General features: G+C 48.5%; 1 protein-coding gene across 4 annotated transcripts in view; it reads left to right on the plus strand.

Moving 5' to 3' along the window:
• Positions 1-16,772, plus strand: part of PAX5 (paired box 5) — a gene marked incomplete at both ends in the record, with an annotated part of 133,782 nt that overhangs the window by 65,929 nt on the left and 51,081 nt on the right. For 3 of the 4 annotated variants that reach the window (XM_082012967.1, XM_082012968.1, XM_082012969.1), the window contains one exon: positions 5,654-5,783. In XM_082012967.1, coding sequence (XP_081869093.1) covers positions 5,654-5,783 — 130 coding nt within the window. Of the gene's footprint in view, positions 1-1,700; positions 1,758-5,653; positions 5,784-16,772 lie in introns of all 4 variants that reach the window. The other variant, XM_082012966.1, reaches the window with a different exon arrangement.

Genomic DNA, 16,772 nt, shown 5'->3' on the forward strand with positions numbered 1-16,772 from the left:
TATGAAATGGAGGGGTGACTGGCGGGCAGCAGCGGCAATGCTTTGATAGATAGGCTTTCAGATGCCTTTCCCATCTGGATCTGAGGCGGCCGAGGAGGAGGGCGTTAGGATGGATTTTCCGTTCCCATAAAATCTCAGGCAGAGCAGCACTGGTGCCCCTGCAGCTGCAAGTGGCGCTGCGTTTCTGAAAGCGTGGGGAGATTAATTAGAGCTGCTTCGGATTAAGCTCTCCGAACCATATCTAATACTACAAATTTCTTCCCTTTGTCGGGCTGAGGTGGGGGCTTCCATGGACAGCCTGCCCAGTGTGTGCCACTTCTGCCTTTATTTATTAATTTTAAAGTATTACGATACGACGACTTGGAGATATTAGGCATGAACTCCAGCTTTGCTGCTGCAGTCGGTGGTGAGCCGGGGGTTTGGTGGTTGTGACTTGGGGGACAGCACTGCGCCTTTTGGAGACGCCAGATTAATGCCTGGCTTAAACGAGGAGAAGCGTTTTTGGCAGCAGAGGTGCTCCATGCACCGTGTCTGTCGGAAGCAAAGGCAGCACACGTGGTTGGCGCGGAGGCAGACCAAGTCCCGAAGCCCCCAGGCTGGCGCCTTGCTCCGACGGCCGGAGGCTCTGCATCCCGAGCAGCACCGCGGGTCCGGCAGCAGCCGAGCCGGCAGCAGCGCGGCACTCGAGGCGTTGCTTCATGCCGGCCTGGAGTTTTGCAGGTGTGATTTGCAAACCTGGGCGGATGCAAAAAGCAACACGTGCAAGTCCCCGCGGGAGCCTGCTGGCTCCTTTCGATGGCCGCTTGCCCTGCGCGGCAGACACCTCTTCTCTGGCTTGGCTTGGTGCGTCCTCAAGAGGGCTGCAGGGTCTGTGCGCTGCAAAAGGGACGGGGCAGGAGGGGGATGCATTCGTCTCGTGCTGCCCAGGCTGCAGCGTTGCCGCAGGACTCATCCCAGCCTGTGGGATGTGTGTTTCGTACCCCGGCACCCCAGAACCAGGCTGTTTTAGGGAGCAGTCTTGTTCCCCACTGTGCATCTGTCTTTGCCACCTTGGGATAAAATTGCAGGCACTTCTCAAAGAGAAAATTGGTGTAGTAGGGTGGATTGACCTTTCGGTGGGTTGCGCTCAGGCATCTCCTCCAGGAAAAGCGCAGGGTGGAGCCGGTGGTGGGCTGTCTTGCCACTTCACTGCAGTGCAGCAGGAGACAGCAGAGCCTGCCTCCTGCCACACTCTCTCAATTCTTTGGAAATGGTACCAAAACACTCCTGCCCCCCTCTTCCCTCCATCTGCCCATCGCGTCCCCTGCCCCAGGGGGTAATATTTAGAAATAAAGCTTGTGCAATGGAGGTGTACGCGAAACCTCTCCTGGCGCAGAAACGTCCCCATTTGCACTCTGCAGCGAAGGCTGGCAGGGGGAAGGCCGTGCAGACCCCGCTGCCCGTCACAGGGTGTGCTGCTGCCCATGGGCACGCAGAGACCACCCCTCTCTTCCCCAGCCCAGCGGCTCCCCCGCTGGGCGGGCCCAGCCACAGCCCCCTGCTGCGTGCCCAGGTCCCCTCCGCCCGAGCCAAGTGGCATGGGGCAGGGGGGCACAGGAGACCCCGCCTCGCCCTTCCTTTCCGTTTGTCCTTCTTGGTCTCTCCTTTTATATATTCCTCGTTTCACGTGTCTGTGTTTTCTCTCCTCCATGCTATGGCAGTGGTGCTCCATGCTGATGAGACAGTGCGTGGTACAACCGCAGGCAGTCATTTTTCAGGTAATTTCTAGGGTACTGAACACCCGACTCTTGCTTTTTCACCTACCGAGCAGCAGGTCGGGCTTTGTGCTGCGCAGGGAGGGACCCCGGGCCATGCCCGGCCACCGCGGGCTGCTCCTTGCCAGTGGTGGTGCCAGCTCGCTGGTGGAGGAGCCGAATCTGAGACCCCTTCTGCTGCCCCTCCGAGCGGCTGGAGAGGCTCCTGGGGAGGGTTGGCAGGAGGCTCTCGACAGGGCCACGAGGTGAGGGGCTGCTCCATGAGCGCTGTGCCCCCCACGAGTGAGTGAACGCTTGGTGCCGCAAACACAGTGCCGGCAAGGCTTGCTGCTCCTTCGGGGGCTGCTGTGCTCCCTGAAGGGGGCAAGGAGGGCTGTAGACAGCACCCGACGGTTGGTTTGGGGACAGTCTTCTGCTCTGCACCCCTGGCTCCCAGAAGATGCCTTCTGCTGACCCTCACCTCCCTGCAGCACCTCACCGTTGGCAGTGGTACGTTTCCTTCTCTGTACACAGCCAGGCACCGGCCACAGCCTCGCACAGTCCCAGTTCTCAGCTACACGGTATTCCACCGCCACTCCACCAGCCCGATGCCGGCCCCAGCTGCATCCCTGCTGCTTTGTGGTGGGAGCTGTGACCGCAGAGGCGGGTGCGACACAGGGGCTCACTTTCCCGCCAGGACCATGTGAGGGGGCGGAGGGTCAGCAGCCGCCGCGGCTGCCCCTCGGCCCATGCTGGCTTTGCCTGGGTGCTGGGAGCAGTGACGGTGGTCGGTGCATGGTCGGTACGGCTGCTGGTGGCCCTTTGCTGGTGGCTTCAAGGAGGCATGTGGGCACAGTTTTGCCATGGGAATAGGGAAGCAGCTGGAAAAACCCTGAAAAATCCCACTATTCTTACCTCTGGGAAAAGTTACCTGGCCATTGCAGTAGAGGTGCAGCTCCTGCCTGCAGCAAGCTACTGGGACCAAAAGTAGGGGGACCCCAAACCTCCATTTGAGAATTGGAGGCATGAGATGCCTCCTGCTGCAGCAGTGCCGCCCAGCTGTGGACTCTCCCTCTGCACCGTGCTGGGCAGCCAGTCCCTCCGGTCTGTGGAAGTAGCTCCATGGTTTGGGTCCATGCCACTGCAGGCTGGTGAGATGGGGCAGTGCTGCCTGCGGGACGGCCATGCCGCTGCACATCACTCCATCTCCGTGCGGCAGGGTGACGCGGATGAGCATGGGGTACCACCGCCCTGGCCCCCCAGCAGCGCATGCTACACCCTGATAGCTGCTTGCTTCTGACACTGAAACTGGTCAATCCCTCTGACCGTGAAGGGCCAAGCTCGCGGTTCATTGATGTGGTGCTTCCAGGTTGTTACAGTTAAGGGGTGAGACTTGGTCCTGCTTCCTTCTAGGTCAGGTCCTCGGACCCCAGAAGGGAAGCAAGCTGTGGTGTTTTGACATCGGCAGCCTGCTGTGGACTTCTGTGTCGGGGGTTTGCAGTCAGGGGTGCGCACTGGTCCCGGTTGGGTTTGTGCGAGGAGCGGCGGCCCCAAAAGCTGCTGCTGGCTCTGGGGTTTGGATGTGCACCCCTTGCCGCAGCCCCGCGTGTGTCCCAGCCCGTGACACAGCTGTGTGCACTCTCCCAAACTACAGATTGCCAGCTCCCCCTCCGTAAGCTGGAAGCCAGGTAGTCTGCCACTACCCTGTCCTTGGGGAGCGGTGGGTCGGTGTGCCGTGGGAAGATGCAAAGAGATTTTCTAGCATGGATATGGTGTGGTTACAGCTTTGTTAGAGCAGCAGGGGTGAAATAAGGCGCCTTTCCCCGGGTAACAGTGTGTGCTCTTCCCCAGACATCGGAAATACCAAAGAGCAGTGCACAAGGACAGCTTTTTCCACCGCTGCACTGCTGGCCCGTTCAGCACTGCTCGTTCATCACCAGCTGCCTGGGATGTCTCTGCAGGGCTGCAGCCGTGCAGTTGTTTCCCTGGTGTCTTGTCAGATCAGGGCTTTGGGGAGCAAAAAAACCCAGCGGTGCCACCACACATGCAGGGGAACTGTGGTTTGCAGATGTAGCACAGTGTGGAGTGGTGTGGCAAGGCTGAAAAATGCACCTTGGTAGGATGTGAAATGCGAAGAAGCAGCTTTGGCTGCACTTGTAGGAAGGAGAAGGGCTGGGACCATTGCTGGCCTCCTCTGCAGAGCGGGGATGCTCCAGGGGCTGTCCTCCGAGGGTGCAGAAGTGGGGCTAAAGCTGAGGTGTGGCCTGCACATCTTTGAGGCAGTGGTGGTAGAAGAAAGGGGCTGGGTGCATGAAGGCAGGGGAAACGTGAGGGCTTGCAGGATGTTGGAGGAGGAATAAGCTCAGTGGGCTGAGGAAGAGGACAAGCCTAATGCAAAGGTTAGGGAGGAGCATAGAGACAGGTCATTGCCGAGAAGCCTTCAGTCCAGAGGATCCATAGGCTGGCAGAAGGGACAGGGTGGCCAGCAGCTGGTCACTGCAAATTGAATTTGTCATGCTCATCTGCAAGGGGTTTGTATAGGGGATCCTTCAAGGTGATAGGGTGTACTCGTACCTCACGCAGATTTCATCCTCAGAAGAAATATGCGTATTAACACAGACCTGCTGATAAAGGGTTATCCACATGAATTAAGTTCTGTTGGAGTGAGAAACGAGCAAGAGACACAAACATATACCTGACCCAAAGTGCTGAGCTCCTGGCAAATACCATGTGGTGTGCTGGGTTCTTGGACACTTCCAAGAAACTTGCAAGACGGAGAAAGACATGTTCAGTCAGATCAACTTTTGTTTCCTTCAAAAAAAAAAGTTAAGTTTTTGATTTAGTCATTCAAAGAAATCATAGGGTCCTGGGTTCCCCTACGTTGCTACAGCTCTGCACAGCATCTGCATTGACTTAGTCTGCAGAAGTACAAAGGGGATCAGCCTCAGCATGGTTTTTCTTCAGTTTATCTGTTTCTTTTGCCATTCTTCACCTGAGGTTGTCATCTTGAAGGTTGTTATGGGCGTGATTACGATCTCACAAATAAGGGATTAAAACTTGCAAATAGCAAGCAACAGGGAAGGGAGAACTTTGAAAGGAAACTTCCCAGTTTTGTGTGAATGATCCTGACAAGGAGAAATCATGGAAAAAAGGCAAACACAGATAAGCTTTCTGCCATGTACATGGAAGTCCTTCTGGATGTACAGATTGGACACCTGCTGTCGATTGCCGTAGCTACGTGCACTTCTAGAGGGTTATAGGACAGAAACAATCTGATTCATGGGGACCTGTGCTCATTTACCATAGCTTCGGCTAATGAGATTAAAAAATTCCCACGAGATGAGAGAGCATCCTTACAACAGTCAGGTGATTTAAATAATTGGGATTTAGAAACAGTTGGCTACAGATGTGTCCATTAAGCAAACACTTTTATTTATGTGTACTTTATTTCTTGTGAGATGATGAGGAAATGCAGCATTCCCAAGAAAAGGGGCGAAACGGGACACCCAGTTCCCACCTGCCCGTTAGGGCATGTGTCTACTCAAATAAGGAGAGTTCAGGTTAACTGGCACAAACATTTTTCTCTAACAAGCAAGTAACTTACACTCAGAAGTTACAGCCCCCACTTACTCTACAAAATTTCCTCTTCAAGGAAAGCCTTGTCACATATTGATGAGTTTGATTTTGGTTTTATAAAGCAAGCCCATTTTGGTGTTCCACAAGAATATCAGTGATGAGTACAGGTGTGCTTATTGAGCATTTTGAATGCTGAACAACCCCGTGTAAATGGGTATTGCCTCTAAAACTGACTGAACAAAGGATTTTTGAGTTCTGTATTGTGTCTACTTTTTGTCATACAGGCAAAAGCTCTCAAATAGTAAATTTATTGTCGCTAAAATGCCTTCTGTTTCTTGTTCCAGGCAACTGAATACACAGCCATGGCATCATTAGCTGGTGGATTAGATGACATGAAGGCAAATATAACTAGCCCTACTTCTGCAGATCTGGGTGCAAGTGTTCCTGGGCCTCAGTCATATCCTATTGTCACAGGTAAGTAATTTTGCAATGCCAGTAAGTGGTGTGAAGTGTGTGTGTGCACATTGCAGGCAGGGTGATGCCCTTTGTGGAAGGAGTTGTGTCAGATGTGGAGTCATTTGCTCAAAAAATCTCTTTTTAAGTGTGATTTTGTAGCAGCTCTGTTGAATGTCAGGGGCATGGTTTGTATGAATCAGTAGCGTCTGCTTGGAGCCAACAGATGAAGCATCCATATCTCTTGTCCAGGAAGGGATATTCCTCTCCACCCCAAACCTGCTTTCTGAGTACCACATGTAGCCAAAAAGCAGAATGCTTGCCTCTGCCTTTGGGCTTTGTTGCTATTTTTTCATGAAGGCACCTGGCATGTTTGATTGGATGGGGTTTTTATGACACTTCAAACTAGCCTGAATTTTGGATGCTTGTGTTTTATACCATTTCTGGGATTGTAATTGTGCACTAATGCTGAGCATTTAAATGAAAAGCGAAGCTTGCTTGTTCAAGAAATGAGCAGCATCTGCATTTATTTAGCAGGCACAGGGTGAGAGTTAAGGAACAACTAGTATTTGGTAAATGCTTTGGTCACCTAGTTATTTGGGACTGACCACGCCACTTGGAAGGACATTGCCCAGGTGGTAAGAAAATGACAAGATTGTGTTCCAAAGGGATTGTGAGAATCAGAAAAAAAAGGTTTTAAAATTTAAGGCTCAGTGTTTCATACGCATGTTACCTCTGTGTGTTACTTCTGTCCTTGCATCTAACCCGTACATATTTCATCATTGGATTCTCTCAGTTTTGCCAAAGATTGGATTTACTTGTTCATTTTGTCGCCAAAACTGTTTTAGTATAGTATTATTGTATCTTGAAAGCGCTACAATCTCATCTAGCAGGAGAGCAGTTTTGAAAACAAATGTTGTTACAAAGTTGTTTTAACCCAATATGGCATCAATCTTTGGCTCGCCTTGCCAAAATTTTAGGAGTTTTCAAAAGAAATTAGAGTGCTACATGAACCGGGAAGGAATCCATGTTTACCGTGAGGTGGGAGGGGAAAGACTTCTTGAAATACCTGTCTGGTACTGGGTGGATGGTTTGAGCGGTAGACTCATAGATAAGAAAGGTGTCCGGAGTGAATGGATGGACAGAAAGAGGGGTTTCTGGACATGTGGCTTATAAGAGGTAGGGAGATAGAGCATATATATGTATATAAAAACATAGACTTTATGTCTATATAGACTTCATTTTTTTTATATATATATATATATATATAATCATAGACTAGAAGGAATCTCAAAGGAATGTAAAAGAAGGAACATGAACTGTCATGTTTGGGGTCATGAGCCACGCATACCACCTATGAAAGTTAAAAAGAAGTGTCTGCCAAGGCAAATTATTCTGTAATTGCTTGCTACAGAGCTCCCTGCATCTTTCTTTGAAGCCTGAAGTGCTGCTCATTGCAAAAGACCGAGCCTGTCTTGGCACGTCAAGCGTGTCCTGTTGCCCTTTGTTCATCTGTTTGTCTCTTCCTCGTCCGAGTCCGTGCCCCCGTGACAGCCCTGACGCCCTGTTAGAGGCAGTTGTGCTCTGCTGATGAGCGCAGCCCCGCAGCACCTCGACCGCACAAGCAGGTGCTGTGCGCATCGCTGTCTGGGGCTGTCCCGACCGGGAGCATCCGCAGCTCACAGTGCGGGATGGGAACGCATGGGAACCGTGTCCTGAGGGGGAAGCAAAACAGCAAGACGTTACTGAGCTGCATTGTCATGGGGTCAAATTTAGGAAGGCAAGAAGATGATAGCGAAGGTGAATGCTTCCTTGCTTCTGTCTTCTAAGGCACCGACTATCCGAGATCTGCACCTGGCCAAAATGAGGTTCAGCCACGAGCTGTTGTTTTGATGTGATACCTCAGTAGTGCTTGTTCTTTTACACTGATTTAAGCACTTCTTGTGCTTCTGATGTTACTACTTCCATAGAGTTTGGGGAGCTGGCTGATCACATTTGTTAGAACAAAACTGACTACGATGCTGTGGAGCTCGATATGGAGTGCATGTAGGTTCTCCCTTGTGCCATTACCCATACTTGAGGAAATGTTCCAAAACGTCAAATTTACTATTTCTCATTAAAAACATGGAGCAGGCGTTATGAACAGCAACTCTAGAAAAAACCTGCCATCGGTCTTAAATGTGACAGGGTGAGAACTGTAGCAGAACACCGTTTTCAAAGCAGTAGGTATTTATATCTTTAATTTGATACTGCTGTAGACTTTTGTAACACCTGCATTCATAAAACTTAGATTTACACGAGCATATCAAAACCCTTTTAAAACCTATGCCTTTTGATATATTTTTTGAGGAGACTGTCTGTTATTCTCCCTTTTCCTTTCCTAACCACCCATGGCAGCTGTTTTGTACTTCTCGTGCTCTGGGAGCGCCCAGAAGCCCCCGGCACAATCTAGGCCCTATAGCACTGGGCACATACCGTATGTCCGAGTCGTGCTCTCTGCCCCAAGGCTTTCTTTAGGAGCTGAGGGGACACGCAGACTGTTGGGGGCAGGAGAATTTAAGCAGCAAGCCATAGTTTATAATGTGCAAGGCATGTAAGTTACGGCGCACTTGGTGATGCATTTCTCACCGTAGCGCTGGACAGACTTCTCCATTTTCTCCTCAGAATTAACTCTTTTTCAGTCATGCTTCTTCTCCTACCCTGTTTCCTTGATGGGACAGGGAATTCAGAAGAGGATACACATTTATTGACCCTTTTTCCCTTGTAACCAAAAGCTGCATATTGCTGTGGGCCTTTAAATCTGTAGTAGATATCATGGAAAGCCAGGAGGACCTGGACAGTGACACAATGGTGGTTATGAGTGCAAGGTCCAACAAACATTTGCTGACACATCATGTACTCTGCCTTCTGGGAGCTTTTTTGTTGTCTGTGACCAAAGCTATGGTAAAATTCAGTGGTTTAATGTCCCTAAGCTGGGGCTGGGTTGGGTGGGTGGGGGTAGGCGGTAGATAAGGCAGGCAGCACCTGGAAGAAGGTTAGCTTTGTATCAGCCCCGCTTTGTTGGTCAGGCCTTGACTCATGAGAGAAATCCTGACAGATCTAGGTCCTGGATGTCAGCCCCGTGTCCGGCAGACAAGAGCTTGAGCCTTGCAGATCCATGATGGCATTTCTCCTGCAGGCTGCTCCTTTTTTGGAGGAGGAATGGCCAACCTGAACTCCAGTCTTTTCTTGAGATTCAGAAAGTCAAGTTGCTTTTAATTTTTTCACCCTTTTTTGAGTGTTTCCACTCTTCCTCATGCCAGACAGGCTGTCCTGTCATGCGTCCAAGCAAACTGAGAGCAGGAGACTGAAAGCCTTGGGGGCAACTTGTTTCAGTCATGCTATGTAGCGTGTTTTCAGCTGTAAAAGTGAGGGCTGGCTGGGTAAAATGTCTGATGTCTCTGGTGGTGCTAAAGGCTTGAGAGGTTGACTTCACTTCTCAGTTGACATTCCAGATGATAAACACTTTCGTAACAGCTTCACTGTCATGAGACCAGGAACTGCTTAAAACACTGACAAGTGAGTTGTAGTATCCAGAACAGTCTGTTGGTGGGAAACATCGTTTGTACCAGGTACTCTTCTGGTGTGTGTGACGCAGAGCTGTGAACGTGTGATTGCATGATGCTTCAACACAGAATGGGGCTATTGGTGGGTGTATGGCTGAAAAGCCATATTTTTGTGGGCAGAGAACTTGAAGTATGACATACAGGAGTTTGAGCCAAGAACACTTACATCCTTTTGATGGCTAGTATCTCCCGTTCAAGCTTAATCAGTTTTTATGAGAAAGTGTGGAGACTTCCTGGGCTGGCAGATGTGAAGACACCTAAGTCTAGTTCATCTTGTCAATCTTAAGTCTGTAAGACAGATTGTAAAAGAATTTAATGCAAATAAAGCTGAGAATGGAGGTCTTAAGTGAATTATGATCACAGTCTTTCATTGTTCTTGTTGCTGGGCTGTGGTGTGAGTGGCAGAGCAGAGGGTTGAGATGCAAAAGATCCTCTGTGCAGCTGTTGATAGAAAATGTAAAATTTCTGTTCTTAGCAAGGTGGTAGATCAAAACTTTTGGGATATTTCTTGAAGATGAAAGGATTGCTTAAACATTGGCATTCATGCCAGTACTTGCTGCTAGAATATATCTAAGGAAAAATTTAGTGACTTCTCAGTACCGCTTCATCCACCAGCTCTGTTGTGTTATGGACCACCAGCCAAACTTCTGATTAGAGAACCACTCGATTTCTCTGCATTGTGTTTATGCCACATTAAATATTAAGTTTAAAAAAAAACCCTTCCCTTACTGTTTGCTGCCACAGTCCGTAAGTGCTCTTTCCATTTACAAGCCAATGACATGTGCCGAGCCCATTACTGCTGTAGTCAGCAGTTTCCAAGCAGCCCGTGATTGTTACTAATTACCTGCAGATGCATTTCCCTGCTCCAGGTTGCTGATTTCAGCGTGGTTGGTATCGCTTTCAGAGGACAAAGTCATGCTAAATTGACACCTTTGCGCAGCTCTCCGACACGGTGCCGAGGCAGACTGACAAAGCTGCGGGCAGCCCTCGCTGCGCTGGCCGCAGGGTCGGTTTGCATGAGCAGAGGCAGGAGCGGCTGTCGGCCAGCCTCACCAGGGTAGCACGTTGCGCTGTGGTGGGATCTGACGCCAACTCTGTATCGCTGCGCTAGAAGAAGTGGCACAGAGCAAAGCGTTGGCAGTGGGCTTCAGTTTTGTTCCTCTGGCAGATGTTGGCGTCGGGGAGCCTGGTCTGCTCCCATGCTGGCACACCTCCATCGCCCCTTGCTCGCCTGCTCTTCATCGTCGCTGCCAGGGTACCCTCAGATGCTCTGGCTTCCAGCTGGTGAGTGTGTCCTGTTGCAGCGGTACCGACGAGCAGGCGGCAGTGCATTTCACAGCCTGCACCCCCGCGCAGGGAGAGACCCTGCCAAATACGCAGAGGTGATCCCTTGTGCTCCGCACTCAACCTTGAAACCGCACTGTGGAAGCAGTGTGCCCGTATGTGTTCTTCCGTAGGGTCAGCCTTGGAGACAAAGGTCCCTTAGAGCCGGACACATTGGCTTTCCTGCACATTTTGTATGCACATCAGAAAGGCGAGACGGAACAAAACAAAACTGGGAGCAGAGTCCATTCGACATCTGGAGGGATGGGGAAGGAGAGGCACGCTCAATGGCAGTCAGCTTAGACTATCTGCTCTGGCTCGCATCGGTGGACTCAGACCCCGAACATAACTGATCCCAGCCTTCAGGCTGAACTGAATATGGAACAAGTGGGGCAAATGCATCTGGCTGAACAAACTCTCCCCTCCTGGAAAGATCACCTTGATTTTTGCTTAGTGTGAATGCATCCAACACCTTAGATGTAGTATGTAATGCCAGGTAGTTATTTCTTCATAGGTGGCACAGGTTTGTGGCTAGTACAGGTAACAGGGCTATGTTTAACCTTCCATATTACTGCATATTTTGTCAAATTTTTGTAGTTAGAAAACAAAAACACTGAAATGGGATAAATAGATGTCAAAACACAAGCCATTTCTTGATACTGTTCTGCTGTAACACACAGTCCTCAGCTGGCCTTTCTTGGCATGTTTTTTTTCCTTAGGAGTGCTCAGTCTCATAGGAGAAGTCTATTGCCTGACTCTTCAGCCTGCTTTGTTCATCCCATCATGCTGTGACTGCAATTTATGAGCCACAGTTTTGCCAGGTTTTGTTGAGCGGCAGATATTTTTGGTCATTTCTGAAGCTAGGCATGAGACGGTGGCACTGCAGTTGGACTGGAAACCTTGGAAAAAATGGATCACCCCTGAGCAGTTCAGTGTTTCCAGACAGCATGTATTCTGATGCCTTCAGTAGCAAGGAGGAAAAGAGCTGCTCCTCTAAAATGCCAGGCTGATCTCATGCCAGGATTAAATGCTGCTAATATTTAGCATTTAGCTTAATGCAATCTGAAAGAACTTCTTGGTTTTTTAACCAGAAAACAAGTGGGATGTAGGATGCAGATCACCTGCAGAAGGACAGTACCAGATCCTTGTCAGCCTATGGGTGGAGGATTCGTCTGAACAACCCTGGACACCAGCCTTTGGGTGGAAGGGGTCAGGAGGTGCCTTCCTTTTTCTACAGAGCAGACCTTAGGCGTTAGCGTGGACTAGACAACTACTTTTTGCATAGCCCAAATTAGGGTGTTTTGTAGCCCTTGAACACTTGATTGTGATAATGCTCATCAAATAGTGCTTTGAACTTCTGTCTCCAGCCGACGGCTGGTTAGGGAGGGTCAAGCACTTTTTGAGCTGATCTTAAGGAGGGGTCCTATGCAAGTGACGAGACCGGAGTGCACTTAGAGAAGGAGCGGGAGCAGCTGGCAGATGCAGCAGTTTGTGCAGAAGAATGCAGAGAAGGGGGCCAGAGACTCTGTGTGCATGCTCGGAAGTGGTGATGGTGTGCTCTGCTAGAGCTGGGAGTGTTTGCACTTGGGAAGAGGAAGCTCACAGAGGGAACCTTACCTGTCTGCATCAATACTTGATGGGGGCAAGCAAAACAAACAGACTCTTCTTGGTGATACCCATTGACTGGGCAGGAGGCCACAGGCACAAAGTGAAACACTGGAAGCTCCTCTTAAACATGAGAAGAAACCTTTCTGCCATGATGGTGGTCAAACACTGGCATAGGTTGCTCAGAGAGGCCGTGGAGTGTCTGTTCTTGGAGATGTTCAAAACCCAATTTGCTGTGGTCCTGTGCAACCTGCTTTAGGTGACCCTGCTCTGAGCAGAAGAATTGCACGAGATGAACTCCAGAGTTGCTTGCTAACCTCAGCTACTCTGTGTTTCTGTGGTAGGCACAGTGATTCTGTATTGCTGGGTAGGAGCTGTCTGTCATTGTCACTTTGGTGGGATTGTGTCCAGGGTGGCTCTAGCACAGTCTACAGTCCATGGACCTGGGACCACTAGTACCTTTTGAGGGTATGCCTGTGCTGGGATGTGCCTGAAAGTTCAGTAGCTGGTGAGGAGGCTTTCTCTTCCATTTGTTTTGCCCAGTCTGTACATGTGTTTAAAGGAACATTCTTTAGATACTGCAAAACATGGAAGAAAAGATGGGTGTTTTGCTTTCCCTTGCTTAATTTTGTTTAGGTTTGGGCTTTTTTTTTTTACCTTTTTCATTTTTTTCTATCCTTCCTCATCTCTGGCTCTCCACCCACCAGCAAAGATACCAGCTCTCAAAAGCTTTCCCTGGGATTCCTGACCTGAGTGAAGCTCTCTGATGAAGTTTGTAAGGGCTGTGTCACTCTGGAAATGGCTGGGAGAGTGTCAGGAGAAGAGGGGACATCGGGGTTGTCTAAGCAGCTTGGAATCTGGCCTGTTTCTTTTTATGGCTTTGGAAATTAGGTATCCTAGGAGTACACCAAAGAAATCCAGAGTTTAGTCTTAGTGAGAAGCTGCAGGAGTGGTGTCTGGTGAGGTGTGTACATCTATGTAGCATATCTGATCAATATGGATAGGTAAGGTGGGAAGTGGTCACGGGCTGAACACTTTGGTGAAGGTCCAGGTGAAGGAAACGCTGACCTTCTCTGCTGTGTCTTGTCTGGATTCTTAGTGCTCGTTCCACATCAGAACCAAGTCACTGCCTCTTTCTGAGTTTTACCTTCTCTTTACTATTACCAAGCTGAAGACAGAAGTTTAACTGATAAACAGTGCTTTTCGTTCTTCAGCACCGGTGTGCTTTCTGGAACTGGTGCTGAAAGGAGCCAAGAAAGGGCTGCTTGTCTTTTGGCCTAAGTCTTATTTGATCAGCCTTTTATGGACCATTTCTGATGATGATCCGAGACAACTAAGTATTTTTTGTATCCAATAGAAACAATAATGTGAAGCTTAGAAGCAAGACTAAAGCTCCCAATAGATGCCTTTGAGGAATACACAACGAAAGAGGACTTTTCACTCTTTCTTGCATACCTGATGTTCACAGTGAAGACATTTTAGAGATACAAAAATGTGGTACAGGGTCAATATTGCATTAATATGAAGTCCAAATGTGCCTTAATAATGCTGGGAAATGCATTGGGAAATCTGTCGTTGGTGATTCCTGGGGGAAAAAGAGGACATTTATTTTAATTTGTATATTGCTGTAGTAAAAAAAATTAACCCAAAAATCTTCTATCATCTAGTTGATCCTGCAGTTGTAGTTTGTTGTTGTGAATTTAGGTCTAAACTCAGGTCTTGCTGACCACAACGAAAGAACCTGATTCCATTATGAAACACTGTTTGTCCCTGCTGCTTTGCATTTTAAGAATGATGTAGTAGTGGACTTTCTTCACTGATTTCTCACCTCTCAGGAGGTCAGCGGATGGTCATACCTGTAGCAAGATCTCCAGGTGGAAAGGAGAAGGCACCTGCAGAAGGTGCCTTATCCCATTAATTTTTGGATATAAAGTTAGAGATCCTTATCAGAGAGTGCCTGTTTCTTTCAAATGACTACTGAGGAAAGGAGGAGCACTTAGCTTAAGCTACAGCTGTGTGTGGTGGTATGGATGTGCCTTGTGGAGAGGAAGGAGGGTTGCCTGAAGATCCTGGAGGGAATCGTTATCCAGCTGGGGTTTGCTGAAATATTGGTAAGCGGCAGTTTTACAGCTGTGTTTTGACTAGCTGAATGAAAGGTTTTCAATTATTTTGATTTAAAATTAAAAAATATTTGCAGGTTTTTAGCAAAAAGTAGTTTCAAAGTGAACAATTTATGCTTCCTGTTCGAACTCTCTGAAATAAGAGTAATATAACATTTCCATAATTCCTTTTCCTTTTTTTCTGTTTTCCGCCCCCCCCCCCCCGCCCCCAATATCAACACAGTTTTGAAGAAAGTAAAGAAAAGGTTTGATTTTGTTGAAATTGCTTTTTCTTCTGGAAAAATGCTTTGTTAAATTTTTTGTTGGCTAATTATGATAGCAACAATAAAAACTTATCTTCTGAGACCATTATGTTTTGGTCATATAATCTGTCTCTATGTGGAAATGTTCATCAGTGTTTAAACATTATCACCAAATTATACTTTAATTTCTGTGGGACTGTTTTGAAGTGCAAATCGGTGTTGGTAGATAGCTGGTTTCTAGTGCAGCATAACGCTAGATTTACAGCTTAGTCTGTACATTTAATAGATAAAAGTGCAGATGCATTTTCCAATAATCTATTCCTCACTCCCAATAGGGCCTGTCATGTTAAAGACTTGAAAAAAGGCCACATAAACTCCTGTGGAAAGGCAGCCAATCTGAAAAACAAAAGTGTCATTTTTAATGATAGGACAGAGTCTAACTGAAAAACTGTTGAATTTTTCCATTTTGATGAATTCTTATCTTGCCATTAAAAACGAACAAGCGCATTTGAGAAAGCAAACGAGGCCACTTGTACCCCACTAAGATCCAGGCTATTAACTGCCTCTTTTGATGATGCACTGCCTGACTCTGTTGGGAGTTTGGCTGTGGATTTAAATGTTGAATTTAACTATGGTAAACATGTTTTGGTGCAAAGCATGTATAATAACAATTTGCATTTACATAGCATCTTTTACTTAAGGATTTTGCAATCTCTAATTAATTAAATCTGTTTCCCCCTGCCCCCAGTACCGCTGTGGTATGGATAATAAATACAATTTTAAATTGAGCAACCATGGCAGGAGGATTAAGACAAGAGGGTTCTGGAGCTCCCGCGCTGGTCCTGATTGCGGTGGGTCTGGGGCTTGTTCTGCAAACATGCTGAACAGCCTCGTCTCCTGCTCACCCTGGTCCAAAACGCCCTGAAAAATACTGGGCATCCAACCGGCTCCAGACAGGCAGTGTCTCCCACTGGTGTCTGGGTCCTGGGGACACCCACCCGTAGCTGTGCCAGGGCTTTGGGCGCACTGAGCTGGCAGGGCGGCTCGCCGCCTCGCTGCTTTAGGGCGTCAATGGCCAGTTCAGTCCACAGACAGCATTTTTCGCTGCCAGAGGAACGCTGTAAACCTGTTGTACATCTCCAAACTGGAAATAAAAAAAAGAAATAGAAAGGAAAACACTCCAATTAGCATAAATGCTTCCTACGTTGCTTTTTTTGGCCTGCAACAATAACAAAACATCTGAGAATATCTGTCCAAGCCACCAGAACTATATTTCCATGTGGGTAGAGGGATGTGTTGGCATCTGTGCGTGTGCACGGCACCAAACCAGAGTCTAGTGGCAGTCTGAGTCAGGCTACAGATAGTGTTTCTAGGATGAGGTAGTTGTTTCGATGACCATGGTTGAAGACACCTCCATACTTGCTACACCAGCCGTGGTGGCCTTAATTCACCAAATATGAGTTACTTCTCATCTGATACCTGACCAGTTGGGAGATCCTGTGTATTCACACAGGGGACAGTGAGCTGTCAGACTGGCAGTTTGAGAAGTGAGCAGAGGGGATGGTAAAGCAGAGACAATTCCAGGGCTATGTGCACTGCTGGGCGATGGAGAGCATGCCATGATGATGCTTGCTGTCTGCCATCAGCTCGCGCCTTCGTACCATCACCTAGAAATGGGAACATGCCTTTTTTTCTTTTTAATCTAGGAGAAACTTAGGAGGATTCAAGAAAGAAAAGCTGCAAAGTGTAAAATGTTCAAAATCACATGAGCAGAAAGCCTCTGCTGGGCAATGCTGCCTCCGGGTACTGAGCAGCACAGGTGCTTCCCAAAAGGCTGGGCTCCGAGGAGCCCTGTGGAGCTCATGGGGATGGGCTTCCTGGCTTCATGCCGTGGTCTCTGGGACACCAGCAGAGACAGCTTCGGCACAGAGCCAGGACCAGGTGTGAGCCAGAGCTGCCGGAGCTCTGACGGCTCCATGCCACCAACAGCTCCTTGCTGTTCCCAGTCAACACTGACAAAAGTGCCCATCGGTGAGCCGGGGAGAGGAAGGATCCAGATATTTTAATGATGTTGCAGCATGTTTTTGGGAGAAGGGAAACATCTTCTGCCTCAGA

This window comes from Phaethon aethereus (genome assembly GCF_964289735.1).
Source record: "Phaethon aethereus genome assembly, chromosome: Z".
Classification (NCBI taxonomy): Eukaryota; Metazoa; Chordata; class Aves; order Phaethontiformes; family Phaethontidae; genus Phaethon; species Phaethon aethereus.